General features: G+C 52.7%; 8 protein-coding genes across 8 annotated transcripts; 5 read left to right on the forward strand and 3 right to left on the reverse strand.

Annotated features, from left to right (window-relative positions):
• Nucleotides 1-579: 579 nt before the first annotated feature.
• EJ05DRAFT_465663 (Phox-like protein) lies at nt 580-1,413 on the reverse strand. Its single transcript, XM_033742783.1, has 3 exons — nt 1,293-1,413; nt 764-1,091; nt 580-668 (listed from the first exon to the last, which is right to left on the reverse strand). The coding sequence occupies exons 1-3, from the start codon at nt 1,368-1,370 to the stop codon at nt 640-642; spliced, it is 435 nt and encodes a 144-aa protein (XP_033599975.1). The 5' UTR covers nt 1,371-1,413; the 3' UTR covers nt 580-639.
• Nucleotides 1,414-1,609: 196 nt separating this feature from the next.
• EJ05DRAFT_392664 (uncharacterized protein) lies at nt 1,610-2,038 on the forward strand. The gene has a single exon (XM_033741335.1). It carries the CDS (start codon nt 1,693-1,695, stop codon nt 1,930-1,932), a length of 240 nt encoding a protein of 79 aa, XP_033599976.1. The 5' UTR covers nt 1,610-1,692; the 3' UTR covers nt 1,933-2,038.
• A 459-nt stretch (nt 2,039-2,497) lies between these two features.
• Nucleotides 2,498-4,432, forward strand: EJ05DRAFT_392652 (uncharacterized protein). The gene is made up of 3 exons (XM_033741334.1): nt 2,498-2,899; nt 2,951-3,078; nt 3,135-4,432. The coding sequence occupies exons 1-3, from the start codon at nt 2,685-2,687 to the stop codon at nt 4,202-4,204; spliced, it is 1,413 nt and encodes a 470-aa protein (XP_033599977.1). The 5' UTR covers nt 2,498-2,684; the 3' UTR covers nt 4,205-4,432.
• Nucleotides 4,433-4,484: 52 nt separating this feature from the next.
• Nucleotides 4,485-6,319, reverse strand: EJ05DRAFT_439680 (uncharacterized protein; the record flags this gene model as incomplete). The annotated part of the gene is made up of 2 exons (XM_033741886.1): nt 4,485-4,818; nt 4,905-6,319. 2 exons carry the CDS (start codon nt 6,317-6,319, stop codon nt 4,485-4,487), a joined length of 1,749 nt encoding a protein of 582 aa, XP_033599978.1.
• Nucleotides 6,320-7,015: 696 nt separating this feature from the next.
• Nucleotides 7,016-8,152, forward strand: EJ05DRAFT_392693 (uncharacterized protein). The gene has a single exon (XM_033741336.1). It carries the CDS (start codon nt 7,084-7,086, stop codon nt 8,002-8,004), a length of 921 nt encoding a protein of 306 aa, XP_033599979.1. The 5' UTR covers nt 7,016-7,083; the 3' UTR covers nt 8,005-8,152.
• A 147-nt stretch (nt 8,153-8,299) lies between these two features.
• Nucleotides 8,300-10,386, reverse strand: EJ05DRAFT_501060 (uncharacterized protein; the record flags this gene model as incomplete). The annotated part of the gene is made up of 2 exons (XM_033747065.1): nt 8,300-9,383; nt 9,443-10,386. The coding sequence occupies 2 exons, from the start codon at nt 10,384-10,386 to the stop codon at nt 8,300-8,302; spliced, it is 2,028 nt and encodes a 675-aa protein (XP_033599980.1).
• A 284-nt stretch (nt 10,387-10,670) lies between these two features.
• Nucleotides 10,671-12,212, forward strand: EJ05DRAFT_501061 (GPI2-domain-containing protein; the record flags this gene model as incomplete). Its single annotated transcript, XM_033747066.1, has 3 exons — nt 10,671-10,959; nt 11,009-11,762; nt 11,816-12,212. The coding sequence occupies 3 exons, from the start codon at nt 10,671-10,673 to the stop codon at nt 12,210-12,212; spliced, it is 1,440 nt and encodes a 479-aa protein (XP_033599981.1).
• Nucleotides 12,213-14,561: 2,349 nt separating this feature from the next.
• EJ05DRAFT_392975 (Annexin) lies at nt 14,562-17,238 on the forward strand. Its single transcript, XM_033741339.1, has 2 exons — nt 14,562-16,579; nt 16,660-17,238. The coding sequence occupies exons 1-2, from the start codon at nt 14,711-14,713 to the stop codon at nt 16,957-16,959; spliced, it is 2,169 nt and encodes a 722-aa protein (XP_033599982.1). The 5' UTR covers nt 14,562-14,710; the 3' UTR covers nt 16,960-17,238.
• Nucleotides 17,239-17,254: the final 16 nt, after the last annotated feature.

A 17,254-nucleotide genomic window follows, 5' to 3' on the forward strand; every position in this document is an offset into this window, starting at 1 on the left:
GAGAGATATTCAAGAGAGATATTCAAGAGAGATATTCAAGAGAGATATTCAAGAGAGATATGGATACCAGCTGGATGGCTGGCTAACTGCGTCATTTCATGGTGTTTTTTTGGATTCCGTTGTCGTTGCATTTGTTGTGCTGTATGTAGCTGTGTTGTTTTGCGACGATCGCCTCGGATACTGTCTGTCTGGTTTGGCATGGCAATGGAATTGGTGTATATATATGATAAGGAAACAGTATGATGGTTTTTGGAAGACGACGTATATATATATATTTGATTCGAGTTTGAGTTTGAGTTTGAATTTGAATTGAGATTGATTGAAGAAGAATAACTCGCTAAAAGGGCAGCAGCATAACAGCAGTCAATGAGGTATGAGAATCTTATCAAAAAAAAAAGGGGACACACTCTCGTGTTTGAGTGTTGTTTCGAGTTGAGCTTGTGGGAATGGTAATTTGGTGGTTCTTTTTGTGGTATCGTATTGCACGGAATCAAGTCAGAGGTGGAATTTCGCTTGCTTGCTTCCTTCCGTCTTCATGGTTCGTGATCCATCCAGTTCCTCCAAAAGAGATGCGGTGGTGTTCCCGTGGTCGTTGCATGTTTATCTCCCCCGATCGTCCAGCTGCCCCGAACGTCCTTCTCACCACGCATGTTTATCCCAATTCGGATCTATCACCAGCAATAAAAAGTCAGCCCTCAACTCAACCACCATCACCACCACCTCCTCCTTTGCCCCCCCAAAAAAGAAACACACACAAACTCACCCTGCACAAACGCCGCCAGCACCTTACTCCCCGTCTGCAACAGCGGATGTCCCACGACAATCTGCAAGAACCGCTGCAGGCCCTCCCGCCGATGCTCAATCACATCGTCATTAAACCGATTCGTGAATATCTTCCCCGGCAAGGGTGGGATGGTGACGCGCGCGCTCTCGCGCTCGAGGATGTCGCGGAAGGCTTCAAAGTCCGAGTAGCGCCGCCGTACGCTCGAGGATTTGAGCTTGAAGGCCGGGATGTTGGTGCGGAGGGCGATTTCGTAGGTCGTGTAGGTGCCGCGTGTGCTTCCGGTGCCGTGCGTGAGGGGGTTGCGGACCTGGTTGGGGGTGTTAGTTTGGGGAGGGGAGAAGAGGGGGGGGGTTGTATTGCGCTCTTCTTCGTGTGTATGATCGTGTCTCGCGCAGTATACATGGCAGCATATGAAGCAGAGGAAGGAGATGGCACGCGAGCGGGTGCTCAGGAGGAGATGAGGACGGGAGGAAAGGGGGGAGTGTAGGCAGGCTGTGTGCTTACTTACCTCGATCTCGAGGAAGTTCTCGGGTGGGCCGTAGAGTTCTTCGAAGCTCTGGCTTCGACTTTCGGGTAGGGTCTGCATGGTGTGTTGTGTGTGTGTGAGAGTGTGAGAGTGTGTTTGTGGTGATGTGAGTGTGAGTGTGAGGGGGAGGAGGACTTGGCAGGTGGTCGTGAGGAGGGTGATGACTAGCGCGGTGGTGGGTTGATGTGATGGATCGGCGCACGAGGTGTGGCGCGGGGGGTGTGGCGCGAGCGTGGGGGTGCGTGGGCTGCGCGTTTGCCGATTGGAAGAGAGGATGTTGTTGTTTCTGTGACTTTCAACCCAGATTCACTTTACTTCACGCATTGTTATAACTAGAAATCAACTTCTGGAAAGACTCCATAATCTATATTTATATGTTTATATGTATCTGTATGCAGGAATTGACATGCAGCCTGCGCTAGCGACGTCCGATTGTTCCACGAGGTCGGCTCCAGCGCTAAGGATCATTAGGCCGTCGCCGACGATGGAGAGAAAAGCCATGGTGGGGAACATCGTGAGAAGACTTCTCGCCGCTCTTCTTCTTCTTCTTCTTTCACTTTTGCTTCTGCTTCTACTACTACTGCTACAGCTTCAGTCTTCTCTGCTACAGCTTCTGCCATGAGTGTTCCATCCACGCAGGCATCCAATGCCATCATCTACACCACCTATGCACTCTTTCTGTAAGTTGCGACGGAGGTGGTCCGCAACACTGGACACAAGACTGACTGTGCTCTGTCAGGGTTCTGGGTCTTTACATCGCATGGCGGTTGAGGAATCAGTCCAAGGGAGAATGGCTCTCTAGCAATCGGACACAGAAGGGTTAGACTATTCGGCGTGACTTGAGCGACATGCCATGCATTCTGTCATCGTGCATACAGCTAACATCTCTATATAGCGATACCGCTCGCTCTCAACTTCATCGCGTCGGGTGAGTCAAGACTCGCAAGCATCAATGCGCGGCAGTGGCACCGTCACAACATCATTTGCGACATATCTTGAGAGAGAGAGAGTGTGTGTGTGTGTGAGCATACACGAGCCCGAGCTCCCACGACACGCAACATGATGGCATCACGAGAACTTGCCCATGACCAGGTTGGTACTTAAGCTTCTCTGCAGTAGGTCAGGTTGAGGTTCTTGTAGTCTGAAAACGACAACCAAGCACTTTGACCTGGCTGGACTGCACGGCAACACTACGGGCGCTGAGCCGGCATCAGATCTTTCATTCCAGATCTGATTGCTTGGCGACGCTGAGATGTACCGTATGAACTCGATCAAGATAATGCTTGCGTGAGGAATGTGCTGCCGCTGTCCCCTCCTTCTTTTCTCCTCTGTCTCACGATCCGTGGCTGACCTAGGACTTTCTGACATTTAGCTATGGGATCTTCCATCCTCTTTACGTACCCTCAAATCGCCACTATTGCCGGTGTTCAGGGGCTTGTTGTCTACGCACTCTCGGCGTCGTTGCCACTACTCGTCTTTGCATGGCTTGGGCCGATCATCAGAGAGCAGTGCCCTGAGGGTTTCGTGCTCACGGAATGGACCATCCAGCGATATGGACTTGTCACTGGCTTGTATCTGAGTCTCTGCACGTACGTGGTATCATATGAGAATGGACAAGGAATGACACTAACAAGCCAAAGACTGCTCACATTGTTCCTCTACATGGTCGCCGAGCTCTCCGCTCTTCAGCAAGTTATCAACGCTCTGACTGGCCTGAATGGCCTACCCGTCGTCATCGTCGAATGCTTCGTCACGACCGTCTACACATGTCCGTCCCCTATCTTCCTCCTCCGTCCCGAATCCTAACTAACATCTCCTCCACAGCTCTTGCCGGCTTCAAAGTTTCTTTCATCACCGACAACATCCAAGCAGCAATGGTGCTCGGCCTGCTCATCATCTCCGTCGCTGCCGTCGGCTCCAAAACCACCATCGACCGGTCACTAATCCCGGAATCTGGCCTCCTAAACTCCTCCCTCCTCGGCTGGCAACTCATCTACATCCTCCCCGTCGCCATCCTCACAAACAACTTCTTCCTCTCCGGCTTCTGGCTGCGCACCTTCGCATCGCGCTCCAACCGCGACCTCTACATCGGCGTCTCCCTCGCAACCGGCACCATCGCCGTAATCTTTACCTTCGTCGGCGCCACCGGCCTCCTCGCCGCCTGGTCCGGCGTCTGGCCCGGCGCCGACCCCACCACCGACGGCTCCCTCTCCTTCTTCCTCCTCCTCGCCCAACTCCCCACCTGGCTCGTCGGCATCATCCTCGTCCTCACCGTCGCCCTCAGCACCTCCGCCTTCGACTCCCTCCAATCCGCAATCGTCTCCTCCGCCTCAAACGACCTCTTCCGCAACCGCCTCAACCTCTGGCTCATCCGCGCCTCCGTCGTCGCCCTCATCTTCCCCGTCGTCATCGTCGCCCTCAAATCCCCAAACATCCTCACCATCTACCTCATCTCCGACCTCCTCTCCGCCGCCGTCATCCCCGTCCTCGTCATCGGCCTCTGGCCCAAAGCCCACGCCTGGCGCGGCTGCGACGTCGTCGTCGGCGGCCTCGGCGGCATCTTCTCCGTCTTCCTCTTCGGCCTCGTCTTCTACCAAGGCGACGCCCGCGCCGCGGGCAATCTCATCTTGCTCAAGAACGGCCTGTATGCGGATGACTGGAGCGCGTTTGGCGCGTTTGTGGCTGCGCCTGTAGGGGGCTTGTTGTGGGGTGCTGCGTCGTTTGGCGTGCGTGTTGCGGTGCTGTGGGTGTTGGCTAGGGTGCGTGGCACGCCGTTTACGGCGCTGGATAGGCCTGTGCGCGGGGATGAAGGGATGGTGGTGGAGGACGAGGGTAGGTTTAGTGGGGAGCAGAGTGTCGAGAGGAGGGATGTGAAGAATGGGCAGTTTTTCTGATGCTGAAGGGGGGGTCTGGTTGGCTAGGCGAAGGTGAAAGGAGAGGGACGTATGAGATAGGGGGATGTATGGGACTAGCGATTATTGTGTAAAAAGTTAAAGGCGGTCAAATCATATCGCGAGCAGCGCAACCCGTCATATTAGACCAAATATCACCAGCAGCAGAAACACATGAAACATACAAGTCTAGGATCTATGTTCTGTACTGTTTAACCCATAATATATATATATATATATACAAAAACCCCCCTCCCCCCTCCATTGCCGCCCACACGCACACTCACCTCCCACCCGCCAACCTCCAAGCCTTCAACGGCAGCGCCTGCAGCTTCAGTACAGTCGGGCGAATAAACGCCACAAACGTCAGCGCGCCAATAACGACACACAAGATATTAACAATATAATACCCGTCCGTCGAGATGGTGCAGGCGCCACCCCCAGCCTTGCAGCGAGCCTTGTCCGGCTCCGCAACACAGGAAAAGGGCGCGTCGATGACGTCGACAGACTTCATGTCTGACGGGTTGACGGTGGGCGGGTGGCACGTCGCGACGGTGAACCAGTCGACGAATTTGAGGACGAAGATGCGGGGGAATGTGCCGCCGAGGTTGGAGACGCTGGGGTGTTTGGGTTAGCGTTTTATTTTTTATTTTTATTTTTACCTTGTATAGGTGTGTTTTAGTAGGACGGGGAGGCAACTTACGTAGCGAGCAGCGTCATGTACGTGCCGCCGATGACGGGGTCTGAGATCTTGGCGTGGAAAGCCGAGATGGCGACAAACATGACCGTGTTCATGAAGGTGCTGAAGACGTGCTCGACGATGACGAGCAGGAGATACCACGTCGTGGTGTCGCCGGCAGGGAAGATCATGACTGTGAACTGCGCAAAGACGGCTGCGAAGAGGCGGCCGATAAAGGCCCAGGACCACACGCTCATCGGCTGGTACTTCTGGCTCCACTGGCCGGCGTAGTAACCCAGGCCGATCTCAAACGGGAAGTCGATGAGTACAGTCAGCGCGAGGTCTTCTTGGCTGAATCCCTTGTCGAGGAGTTTGAGGTTCGTGACGCCGTCGTTGGCCTGGAATCCAATCTTGGCGATGAGGTGCACCACGATGAAGAGTTGGATGTTGCGCAGCTTGAGAATGCCGCCCATGACCTTGTACACGTCCCACACACCCTCCAGATTGCGCGCGCGGTCTTCGCGCTTGAGTAGTGCGAGACCGATAGTTGCGACCAGGTATGCCCAGCCCCAGAACCATAGATAGCTGGGCAGCGTGAGGAGACCCTCGTCCAGGGGCGCGTCGGCGGGGCGGAACCATTTGTTTGCAAAGTCTTTGGAGTTGAAGGCGAGAAATACGGTGTATGAGAGGAACTGCCCGGCGGTCAGGCCGACGGTTTGGGCAGTGGAGGCGTAGGAGAGATTTTCAGGGGAAAGGAGGGTTAAGGCCCAGCCGTCAACGGCAATGTCTTGAGTCGCGCACATGAACACCAGGGAGAACCACCACCAAGTGAATTCCCAAACACCACTGGAGGAGGTACCGGCATCCTTCATGAGACTTGAGACGCGCGTGGAGAGGTACAGCATTCCAAAGCCGGATAGAGTCTGGATAGGGAGGATCCAGCTCTTCCTGCGACCGACTTTGGGGCTCCATATCGCGTCGACGAGGGGACTCCATAGAAGCTTGAGTGAATATGGATATGATGCTAGCGAGAAGATACCAATCTCACTGTAGCCAACGAATGGCTTCAGCAGGAACGGCACAGATCCCATAGCTAAACCCATGGGTATTCCCTGTAAAAAGTACAACCCCACCAACAGTAGGAAGTTTCTCCTGTCCTGCATGGGCATATCAAAGAACCCTATGGCCTCGCCCTCACCCTTCTTCTTCTCCTCCGGTATATCATCGTCTAAAGAAAATGTGTCTCGTCCCATGAGATGTTGTGCCTGTGATGCCGAAGAGGGGTCATCCAGTGAAGAATGCTTGCGGCGATGCTCGAGTAGCCCGTTCATCTCGCCGTTTGCAGACCCGTTCGGACTTTCCGCTAGATATGTAGACGAACTTGCGCCGCGGTCAGGCGTACTATTGCCTGCGTTTTTGCGGGACTTCTTGGATGGCATCTGATCGTCGCTGTCGGAGTCGAAGTGCGTCGGCGAGGGAAGGGACGTCGAAGAAGGGTTGGGTATATGAATGGGAGGAACCCGAGGATTACGTTCTACAGATTGCCGAGTGCTCCGATAACTATCAATATCCTGTGTGGAATGTGGAAGGTCTTCAAGTTCGTGTCCGTTTTCAAGGTTTTGGTGCCTTTGTTGTGTGAGTAGGTTCTGGCGGTGCTGTGCTTCGTGGACAGGGACAGTAGGAAGTAGAGTTGAGGTCAACGAATGGATGTGAGCACCGGAATGAAAAGAGCCGTCAGGCGGTTGAGGCATACATATAAAGGAATGGTAGCCAGCTGTTGCAGCAGGCCGAAGATTCTGAGGACGCTTGGTATGAGATCAGAACGTGGCCTGTTTGGTGCGCGGCAAGCTAACGTTAACGTGCGAGGGGGTGTGGAGACTGGAGTGCAGGGGATCGACAAGCCCACGTCGTTCGTAAGGCTACGGATCGAGTCCGACAACGAGGCTGGAGTTGCGGATTCAACCACGAACTTGACAATTGTGAACAAAGTCTGTATATGTAGATCCAGGGTTGTATGAGAGACTATCTCCGATCGTGCAGTCAGTCCGGAGGGTGCCCGCACGTGTTTCCGCGTTTCCGTATTCGTGTAGCTTATCTTATCAATCTCCCGACGCGTTCTCGGCCCTACAGCATCACATCAACACCACATCTAACCTCACCATCTTCAAAGACATATTAATTCTCAGGTATCATTCTCCCAGCCATGTCTATAGAGGCCCTCCGATCCGAAATCACCTCACTGGAGTCCCAACTCAAAGCCCTCGAATCCCTCCTCCCACACGCCCACAGCACCCTCCTCTCGCTTCCCTCCATCGCCGCCGCTCTCAAACGCAGCACATCCACATCGCCCTCCATAGCCCGCGCTCGCGCCCATCTCACGCGCCAACTGGCCCACAACACGCATATGAACTATCGCCTGACCTCCGGCATAACCGCCTTCCGCGTGCAAGACCCCGACCCCTACGCCGTCGACTCCGGACGCGTGCTCGGCCTGCGCATCGAGCTGCCCCAGGGCGCCACGTTCGGGACACCGTATTTTGTGTTCCTCGTCGCCGTGCGGGTTGCAGGCCAAGGAGAGGAAGAGGGTGAGCAGCAGAGCAGGAGGAGGTTGTTGAAGGTGCATAAACATACGGTTCCGCCTGCGGTGCCGATCGATGCTCTTGCGAGGCGGTGGCTTGCGCTGCCTGGGAAGACGGGCAAGATGGTACGGAAGCAGGATCTACATGCGTTTGGGCGAGCGTTGAGGCATGCTGTTGTCTCGTTTCATGCGCGGCTGGCAGCCGTGGAGAAGTTGCGGGTAGATGCTGGGCTTGAGGGGAAGGGCGAAGGGCGAGATGCAGAAGATGGAGAGAAGAGGAGGAAGGGAAAGGGTGGCATCGTGGCTATTACTGCAGATGAGGCGGCGCATACAGTCGATATCACCTTTAAGAGCGGCCTTGTTGGGAGACTGCGGATGAACAGAGCTGGTGCTATCGAACATGTCGTGGTCAAGAGAGCTCTAGACGCAAATGCGGACGACGAGACCGCGCAACGCAAACGAAGAGAGCTGAAACGGAGGATTACAGGAGGTGATGGAAGGATCGAGGGTGTCGTGGACAGGATACTGGGTAACAGTGAAGGTTGAAAGCACCTAATTCGAGCTACGAAGCCTCATAAGACGAAGCTGGTCTTTGTCATCACACATTACCATCCATGCACCAAGCTTCCAGCGGCGCTCCCACAAAGCTAAGACAATATGGCACGTGAGCATCCTGGTAGAAGCAGAGGAGAACTAGGCTTGGTCTAGCTGTTTATCATACGCTACAACGGTCAATACCTTCCAAGCTACGCAGATAAGCCATAGCAGCACTAAGCGGCCGTCGAGGGCACTGCAGCTCCGGCACCTGTCGAGGAGAGATTGCGCTACAGTCTGTTCGTGATCATAATTCATCTCGGTCCTCCCACAGCAGCCCAGTGTGTGATCCATCCACGCGCCCATCAAAATCAAAGCCTGGAAGTGTGTCTGAAGGAGGTGGGAGATTGAACATGGAGCTTCGCCCACTGACTGAAGGGGCGAAATCAAGGAACGAAGAGAGACTAGGTAGGGCTTGTGAATTCGACGGCTTGCTCGTTGCCCTCATGCCTGAAACACTATCTGGCTGAGCCGACTTTTGGACTGTAGGTGCCGGAGGGGGTGGCATCGAGTCGTTTGTCATCAGCATGCTCATTGTAATGCCATGACTTGTGTTTGTGGTGGTCGCAGACGACGGTACGAAGGATGCAGACTCGGGGGCCAGAGACATCGATAAGGATTGCAGTGGTGGCAGAGGTGCATTAGCATCGGCCCATCCAAATATATTTCTGTTAAGGGTGACGGGGCTATAGTCATCTCCAGATTCCTCCTCATATGCGGTAGATGGGTACACGTCGTGAAAGTTGGTCATTAGTGTCAGTGATCTAAGAGAATTCGTAGATGTGGTTATCCCTGCATTCGTCGGGAGAGCGACACGTGCCGGTGTAGGTTCTGATGTCTCCACGAGCTCCTGGGGTTGGCTTGAGGTACTATCCCGATTCGCAGTGGCTACTACAGAGTCGGCTTGAGCATTACTAGACTCCTCAGCAGCGGTAATACCGTCGGCAGCCTTGGATTTTAGGCCAGATTTGACATACAGATCCGAAAACTTTGTCCGAAATCGATCTCTCAGATCTCTTGGACTTCGATACCGGGTGTCGAATTCTGGACTTTTGAGGATAAGATGCCATAGGGAGCCATGCTTCTCATAGCCTTCGAGTATTGCGCGATCTTCGCTCTCGGTAAATGGCCTGCGCGTGCGCCGTGTGCTTTTGGCGAAGGGCTCTTCGATGCCCATTTCTGCTAGTGCATCTGCGTCCTTGAGAGAGGTAGCCTTGCGCGGATTGAGTTGCTTCTTGGGTACATGCTTAGGTGCCTTATCCTTTGCCACAGCGGCTGGCTTATCGACAATTCTTTGTGGAGAGTAATCCCTTGGTCTGCAGGATCGAAACCTATCACGTGTTAGAGGGTTGGATGGGGATGACCAGTAACAACTACTGTCAAGGCATACCGGTCTTTCAAATCCACAGATGTGCGGCATTCCTTGAACTCATAATCCTCACACTCTAGTATCTTCTTCCATTTGCCAATACCAAACCTGGCCACTCCTCGGAGCAGGTGTGCTGTCTCCTCATCGGTCCACTTGTTTCTCTTTGACTTCTCTTTACCAGTCGTTTTAGGCTGCTGCTCTGAGCTTTCTATCTCCTCCGCACTTTGTCGTGGAGATGGTGCGCGCGATTCCTTTTCAGGCAATAATTTCGGAGCAGGCAGAGAGTTCCTGGTTTCTTCTTCCCGCGCATGAGCGCTCACAACCCTATCGGTACTCTCATCTTTCTCTGTGATCCTAGGAAATAGCCCGGCATCAGGAGGTGGCTGATGCAAACCCTGTAATAATGGTGGTAGTCGTTTGGACGCCTTCTTCCTTATAGAGTGAGGTCGAGGAAGCGTCAGCATTCCATTGCTACCTGAACTAGTATTACGCTCGACAGCAATACCATTGGTATCACTGTCGTCAACCCTACGACGCTTCAAAGCTCCATCTCGTAATATGTGATCCAAACCACCTCTCGCCGAAGGCTCTGTAGTGTCTGGTCCGTTGAGGACCTCAGCTATTGGAACGCCGTGTTTAGAGCGAGACGACTTGTTTGGATGACTAGTACTTCTCGAGTCATCATTACCCTCGGTCCCACCTAGTCCTGGGCGAGGCTGTAAAGTGGGAAAGCGACTACTATCTTCTCTTCCAGTATGATGATCCGATTGCTGGTACAGAAGCTCACGTCCATGGAAGTGTTGCCCATGTCCGCTTTGCAGGTCATCTGTAGCATTATAGCTTGGTTCTACTGGAGCAGGTCGTTGCGAAGCTATCGAAGGGAGCGTGAATTGGAAGGGAACCTGGCCATTCGTACGATGATCAAGAAGGTCCGGGTTGATCAAGGAATTGATGCGGGGCTCCATGTAGCGGAGTGAGATCCATGAAGCGCAACGAAGTCACTCGGCAGTTCTCTATGTCGAATTGAAGTATGACAAAGAATGACAACTCGATGGTAGAAAGCTTGCTATGTTGTGCGGGTCGATACCTGGGTGGGTGGTTAATAGATAGGAGGGTTTCTCAAGCATCCGTCCATCCACAACCATTAATATATGCGGGGCCGTCGCGTACGCGCTCAGTGAGACTATCACAAGCTACATCGACATCATCACCCCAACATGACGATCAAATCAGACTATAATGCACGCTGATGCCTCCTTATGACAGCTCTTTGCCGCCTACGGCACACCATACGAGCTCTCTCTACCCGGAGCCTCCCTACCACCTACCCTCCGATCCGTCGCGTCTCGCTCCCGAGGACGCATATTATACACAGCCTCCGCCTCACAGATCACGCCAGCCTGCACTTGGCAGTGTAGGAGCCACTACCGGATCAGTAGTGAGACCGTTGACAGAGGTCAGACGAAAGATCAAAGAGCGAAGTCGGAGCAGGAAGAAGACGGCGCAATGGAAGAAACTCCTTTGGGTCGAGCAACAGTGTACGTGGATTTGCGCACGTCAAATATATACTTTAGCTGACTGTCTCAGACCCTGATAATTACACTGATGAGCAGACTTTCCTCCATGAATTGAAACGAAATCCTTCCTTTCAGCAATATGAATTCTGGCCGCTCATGGCAGATGCCACGGTCATAGTACAACATCTATCTTCTGTAGCGATCTTCATCTGTTGTTTTGTCGGCATCATCCAAGAGAGAGTCTCGCCTGTCACTGTGGTAGGATCTGGCAGCTTGAGCACATTCTTCGGCTGGCTGTTCTGGGACTATTGGGTCAGTCAAGAAGAATTAGCAGAAAAGGCCTCATTCGTCGCAACGGAAGCCATAGATGAAGCCTCATCCGTAGACGAGAGGGCCGGAGGTCTTGAGAGTACAAGGACAGCTCAATCGGCCGATAGAGAAGGTCTATTTCTCAACACAGACCCCAGTATCACTAAGATGCCCGGCCAGACCTACGAATACAAAGCGAGTACTGCTTCCGAGGGCTCAAGTATCTCCACAAAGTCAATGCTGACTACTGGTCATCCCACGGGAGCGTCAAGCTTCGCTACGTACAGTCACTTCCCACCACCCGGAGACTCTGTATCCTCGTTGTCTCCGAGGAACCAGCAGCGTCTCGCAACCGCGAAATCGGCCACTCTAATATATTGCGCACTTCTTGGTCTAAGTCCCATTCTCAAGTCTCTCACAAAGTCAACAACGAGTGATTCCATATGGGCAATGAGCTGCTGGCTCATGTGTATAAATGTGTTCTTTTTCGACTATGGGGGCGCGGTTGGTGCAAAGTTCGTAACAACAATCTTCAAAACCTGAACGGGAAGCTAATATCCGGGAACAGATTCACAGCGTCTCTTTCCACTAATGCCGCTCTCATGGCTTCCACAGTCCTAGCATCCCGGCTACCATCCACAACGCACGTGTTCTCATTAACTCTGTTCTCCATTGAGGTTTTTGGTCTGTTTCCTGTCTTTCGACGCTACCTCCGTCACATCTCCTGGAAGGGCAACTTTGTGCTCACGATCGTCCTTGTTGTCGGCGCTAGTGGTGGCGTAGGGGTGACTGTCTCAGGTGGTGCGTGGACAGCAGCATTCGTCGGAATCATCCTTGGTGGCATCACCACATTCTTAACGATGGGTATCTGTAGCTGGTGGCTCATCGGGCTGCAAAAGTATAAAAACGAAATCCATGGACCTTGGGACCCTGCTCGACCGATAATCCGGCGTCGTTGGGACTGAGCCGATCATGTTATGGAGCCCATATTTATATTCCTGGAGTCAATGCAAGACATTGATTCTACAACACCCATTCGGTGATGGCGCCCCAGGAAGAGTTGACTCACCACACTACAATATTGTGTAGAATTCTCGGCATGTGAGAATCCGTTGCCACATCCGATGTAATCTTTCTAGCGTTTCGACCCCAGATGATCATCATGTCGCCATGATTGCATTATCCGCCGACTGTGAATAACATGATTTCCACTAGATCATCTTTGCCGGCATAATTTAAACCGACGTAATGAGTACATGACCAGAGCCCTTGGTTTTCCGTCTGAGGTGCCTTCCCTACGCCTATCATGAATATGGCATAAAAACTGCAGACGCATTTTAGTATGCGGCGCGTTGTTCCCCACGAAGTGAAGGTCTGCCTTCGAAATGTTATTTAGGACTGAAAGTCCAGCCGAGAAGTCTTCAGACTAGGTGCGTCATGCGAAGGAACTCGAGCGTAGCAGCACATATTGATTTGTCTTAGCAAAACACCAAACCAAGATGGTGCAAAGCCTCATTTTTAATCTCGCGCACAGTGAGCTCTACATCCTAAATCAACATTTTGCGTCGCTCTAGGAGCTGTTGAAAGAAAGAAAGCCTGCGCGATGGTAGGGCTGGTAAAGCGAAATCTGCTCAGAGAAGCAAAATGTAGAGGTCAACTTCAGCATAAGTTTAGCGACAAGTCCGAAGTAGAGCCTGTCAACAAATCATGTCTTGCAATAGGGAGACTGTTCCGTCGTGTGTGATGTTCAGTCGCGGATACATTGACAACAAGTGTATACCGGCAGACGCAATAACGGAACACAAATGCAGCGATAGGATTGTACACAGTCGAGCCACTATAAGTCGACTGTCTATTGCAAACAATGGGGCAAGCCTTGAGACTCGGATATCAAACTATACTGGTCAGTAATGCAGCGTCGCAAGGTCTGCAAACAAGTCCCCAGAGACTGGATATCCGAGGCGGTTCTTCGTTCCCTGGTCCGAGTATACACTTATCCACCCAATTGAGAGGCGCTCCATGCAATCACCGGGCGACCACACAGGTCAGCATAGCACAATACGATGTGGATGTTCATTATAGAGTGTTTCAATAACTGCTATGTGACCTTCAGCTCATGCTTCTGGCATCTTATTCGTTGGAAATCTACTACGGCGTCCGACCTAATGACTAGCAAGGGTGTCTGTTCTAATCAGCTTATGCTGGTCCCTAGTAGGCCACAGGGTCTGTTGCCAAACTTTATATTCGATCAGGCCATCCTCTACCTAGCACACACTCATGCTTAGCCATAGCAGCCTTGCGAGGAAGAACACCCGTAAACATGGACAACTATAATCAGCCGAGCATGATTCAACATCTCAAATTTTGCGCGCGCTAGCGATGAGTACTGCAGGCTAGGCAGAAGTAATGAACGAGCAAGATGGTGAAAAAGGACCGATGCTGGAAAAAGAAACCCTTTATGATATGACAGATGCAGACGCAAATGCAGGGTCCGTCCGTCCCGAGGATTCGGTCAGCGCGCGAGACGGGAGCGCCGGATCGGGGGATATTTACACTCCAAATACCACGTGTTTACGCCCGCGATTGGCTGTTATACGCATAGATAGGGCTGAATACAGGAAATGATGCCATCTGGCGACAACGACCGTTTGCATCGTTTTATGGGTCATTAACGATGGTACGTTTGCGCACCGACGATGGATGGATTGTTAACATGACGGAATACTACGACTACTGCGCCGAATGTACTTTTGATATGCTACTTAAATTCGACTGGCAAGTAGCAACACATTTAGCTCTCGCGATGCGTATATATGAGCAAAAGCAATCCACCGCATACACCAACCATATCGAACCTGTTTACATCCACTGTATAATCACTGCGTGCATTGAATGTTCTACTATTCGTTGATGAGTTGTTGGCCTGGCAGCCTTAGCATTCGAGCCTGGCTGAGTGCGCGGACGCTCGTAAACACCACGTCCTTTCGGACTTTCACTCACCGCTACGATACCTTACATGAAGCATCATGCTACTCCGATAATCCATATATACAAGCCAAGACGAGCACATTGTCGGCCTGCCATGCCACAAATTACAAGTGCCACATGCAGTCGTGCGCCGTTCCAGACTCCTTTGGCCCCCAGCTACAGAAAATTTACAGTTAGCCTGTCCTTTACACGCACACACACACATAGCATGTGGAAACGATTGTTGCCTGAGCAGCCTTGCGTCGCGTACCAAAATAGGCGCGGCTGAAAGGCTGCCCGCCTGCTGGATCATATTTTCTCGCCCTGGTCGTATTTCACACTTTTCCACCGCGAAGACGTCTCATCAGGTCTTCTGATCCAGATCGACGGAGCTGTGTTTTTCTCGAGCCTTGTCGTGTCTTTGCCAAATCAGAGCTCATAATTGGTGTCTTACCCCACTCTCCGGCTAGCCCGCTGCCAATAATACCAGGCTGCCATGTCTCTACGTCCAGATGACCGCAAAGGCCGCTCACGTTCAAAGTCGCCAGCTGGGAGATCTAGAGATAGATCTTCAAGCAACGTACGCGTTCCCAAGTCTGACGCATTAGCCTACGGTCAACCTCCGCCAGGCGGTTTTGAAACGCGAACTCCAACTCAGGCAGCTCCCGGTCTAGCAAGCTACGCAAATTCGGCAATGAATATGATGAGTGGTGCTTTGGGAGGGAGTGATCCTTCGCGAGATGATTCATATACGATGGGTGACTATGCCGACCTTCCACCGCACGAACGGCCAGGATATGTGGCGACTGCTACGCCTGTAGCGGGTGGTAAAGTGCCTTATCAATATGCTCCGAATGCCGGACTAGCAGGTCAGCCGTATCCGCCTCCCGTGTCAAGGACAATTAGCCATGGTTCATCTGCGAGTGGCAGTGCTGGTGGATATCAGTATGCGACTACGCCAGGTAACATCACATACACTGCAAAGTCAGTTGTGCCGCAGCCAGGCTCTTCCAATGGACATTCAAATAAGCATTCGTCAAAACATGGGAAGGAGTCTCCTCAGCATCAAGCCTTCTATACCCAGCCAGACCAGTTCTATCCTCAGCCTCCTCCAAGTGGGCCACCGCATGGACACCATCACATGCCAGGAGGATTCCCCGCAGGCAATGTCGTGGAAGTCATTCCAGGAGGTGGCAGGATCGCATCACCTCCGTCTCCTGGGAAGCGACCGCATTCGATGTCTCTAAGTACCCCCGGCCATGGCCCCGAGCTGCGCGCTCCCTCACCTGGATTCGGACTAGGGAATCGTATGGACAGACTGTCAGTCAGTGGCAATCGACCAAACATCCAGACTTTGGTACCTGGGGGTATGCCATCGGGAGGCGGAGGCATGCTTCCTCCACCGAGTCCCATGCTTGAAGCATACCATGGCGTGTACCAATCCATCTCACCTATGCCCTCACCCATGATGCATGCATATCACCCACACGACTCCGACCTCGAAGACCTGCCTCCACTATCCCCACGGTACTCGCACGCTGGGCACCACCGTACACTGTCCGCCTATAGCCGCGAATCGTCGCCTGCGCGCTCCACACGAACCTCCAGGTCCAAATCGTCAAAGTCCAAGTCCTCAAAATCCAGCAAAAAGGATGATAGAGATAGAGGCGAGCGCCGCGTCAAGATCTACGATGCAACCGAAGACGCCCATGCCATCGTCGCCGCCATGTCCCACCGCCAGCCTGACGTATTCCCCCTAATTGACATCCTCCCACAGCTCAACCACGACCAAATGCTTGAACTACGTACAGAGTATAAGCGCCACTGCAAAGTCCAAGGCCATGGCATTAATGTGGCCAAACACATCAAGATGAAAACCTCGGGTAATTTTGGTAAGCTCTGCTACGTCACCGCGCTCGGCCGCTGGGAGTCCGAGGGATACTGGGCAAATACGTGGTATCAATCTGGAAATGCGAGACGCGAGTTACTGGTGGAGTGTCTGATGGGACGGGGGAACGTCGAGATGAGGGAGATCAAGGCCGCGTTTAAGGACAAGAGATATAATGACGACTTGGTGAGGTGTATGGAAAAGGAGCTCAAAGCAGACAAATTCCGCAAAGCTGTTCTATTAGCGCTAGAAGGGAGGAGGCAAGAGGAGCGTGAGCAGTGGCCGATAGAGTACCGCAACCGCGACGTCGACACGCTGTACACCGCGCTCAAAGCGCGCGAGGGCGGCGAGACTGCGATTCTGGAACTTGTCATCAAGCGCAGTGATGCTCATCTGAGAGACGTCTTACGGACGTACGAGGTCAAGTTCCAGGAGAACTTTGCACGCGAGGCGTTGCGGAAAAGCAACAATCTAGTAGTACGTCTCCCCCCCTTTGCCCCTTATTCACATTTCCACCACCACCCAGAACCTCACAATCCTAACTTCACACCACACAGGGCGAAGTCGTAGCACACATCCTCAACGGCGTCATCAACCGGCCCGCGCGCGACGCCATGCTGCTACACCACGCCATCGAAGACCTCTCCGACCGCACAGACTCGCGCAACAGCAAGCATGAGCGCCAACAACGCTACGAGCTCCTGATCAGCCGCATCGTGCGTCTGCACTGGGACAAGATGCATATGATGCGTGTCAAGGTCGAGTTCGAGAAGAAGTACCGCTTGGCGGTTGAGGAAGCCCTGGAGGATTCTGTTAGGGAGGACTTTTTGGAGTTTTGCCTAGCGCTTGTGGAGTAATCGGGGCGGGTGAGTCTGGAAATACGTGGGTTTGACGACCTAAACGATAGCGACATTATGGCCTGTGTGCAGCTGTTTGGTGGTTTTTCTACGCGGAGATACCACAAATGCATTTTTGTTTGGCTTGGAAGTCTGCATGTTCCCGACGGACGTACGGCATCTCAGCGTGAATTGGCGATGACGCGGGAGGGACTTATTATCAAGGCGGCGAGAATCACTATGTTCTTAGCAGTCTATGCTGGAGGATCGAACGACTACTGTTCTAACGCTGGCACTGCACATGTAAACAACTTGA

This window comes from Pseudovirgaria hyperparasitica (assembly GCF_010093815.1).
Source record: "Pseudovirgaria hyperparasitica strain CBS 121739 unplaced genomic scaffold EJ05scaffold_9, whole genome shotgun sequence".
NCBI lineage: Eukaryota > Fungi > Ascomycota > Dothideomycetes > Acrospermales > Acrospermaceae > Pseudovirgaria > Pseudovirgaria hyperparasitica.

Excerpts from the sequence above, each read along its gene's own strand:
- EJ05DRAFT_392652 (XM_033741334.1), top strand. The coding sequence starts at position 2,685 with ATGGGATCTTCCATCCTCTTTACGTACCCTCAAATCGCCACTATTGCC. Across the intron at positions 2,900-2,950 it reads TTGTATCTGAGTCTCTGCAC|ACTGCTCACATTGTTCCTCT; the intron begins GTACGTGGTATC and ends AACAAGCCAAAG. Across the intron at positions 3,079-3,134 it reads CGTCACGACCGTCTACACAT|CTCTTGCCGGCTTCAAAGTT; the intron begins GTCCGTCCCCTA and ends TCTCCTCCACAG.
- EJ05DRAFT_392693 (XM_033741336.1), top strand. The coding sequence starts at position 7,084 with ATGTCTATAGAGGCCCTCCGATCCGAAATCACCTCACTGGAGTCCCAA.
- EJ05DRAFT_465663 (XM_033742783.1), bottom strand. The coding sequence starts at position 1,370 with ATGCAGACCCTACCCGAAAGTCGAAGCCAGAGCTTCGAAGAACTCTAC. Across the intron at positions 1,092-1,292 it reads AGAACTTCCTCGAGATCGAG|GTCCGCAACCCCCTCACGCA; the intron begins GTAAGTAAGCAC and ends ACCCCCAACCAG. Across the intron at positions 669-763 it reads GCTGGCGGCGTTTGTGCAGG|ATCCGAATTGGGATAAACAT; the intron begins GTGAGTTTGTGT and ends TGCTGGTGATAG.
- EJ05DRAFT_392664 (XM_033741335.1), top strand. The coding sequence starts at position 1,693 with ATGTATCTGTATGCAGGAATTGACATGCAGCCTGCGCTAGCGACGTCC.
- EJ05DRAFT_392975 (XM_033741339.1), top strand. The coding sequence starts at position 14,711 with ATGTCTCTACGTCCAGATGACCGCAAAGGCCGCTCACGTTCAAAGTCG. Across the intron at positions 16,580-16,659 it reads GGAAAAGCAACAATCTAGTA|GGCGAAGTCGTAGCACACAT; the intron begins GTACGTCTCCCC and ends CACACCACACAG.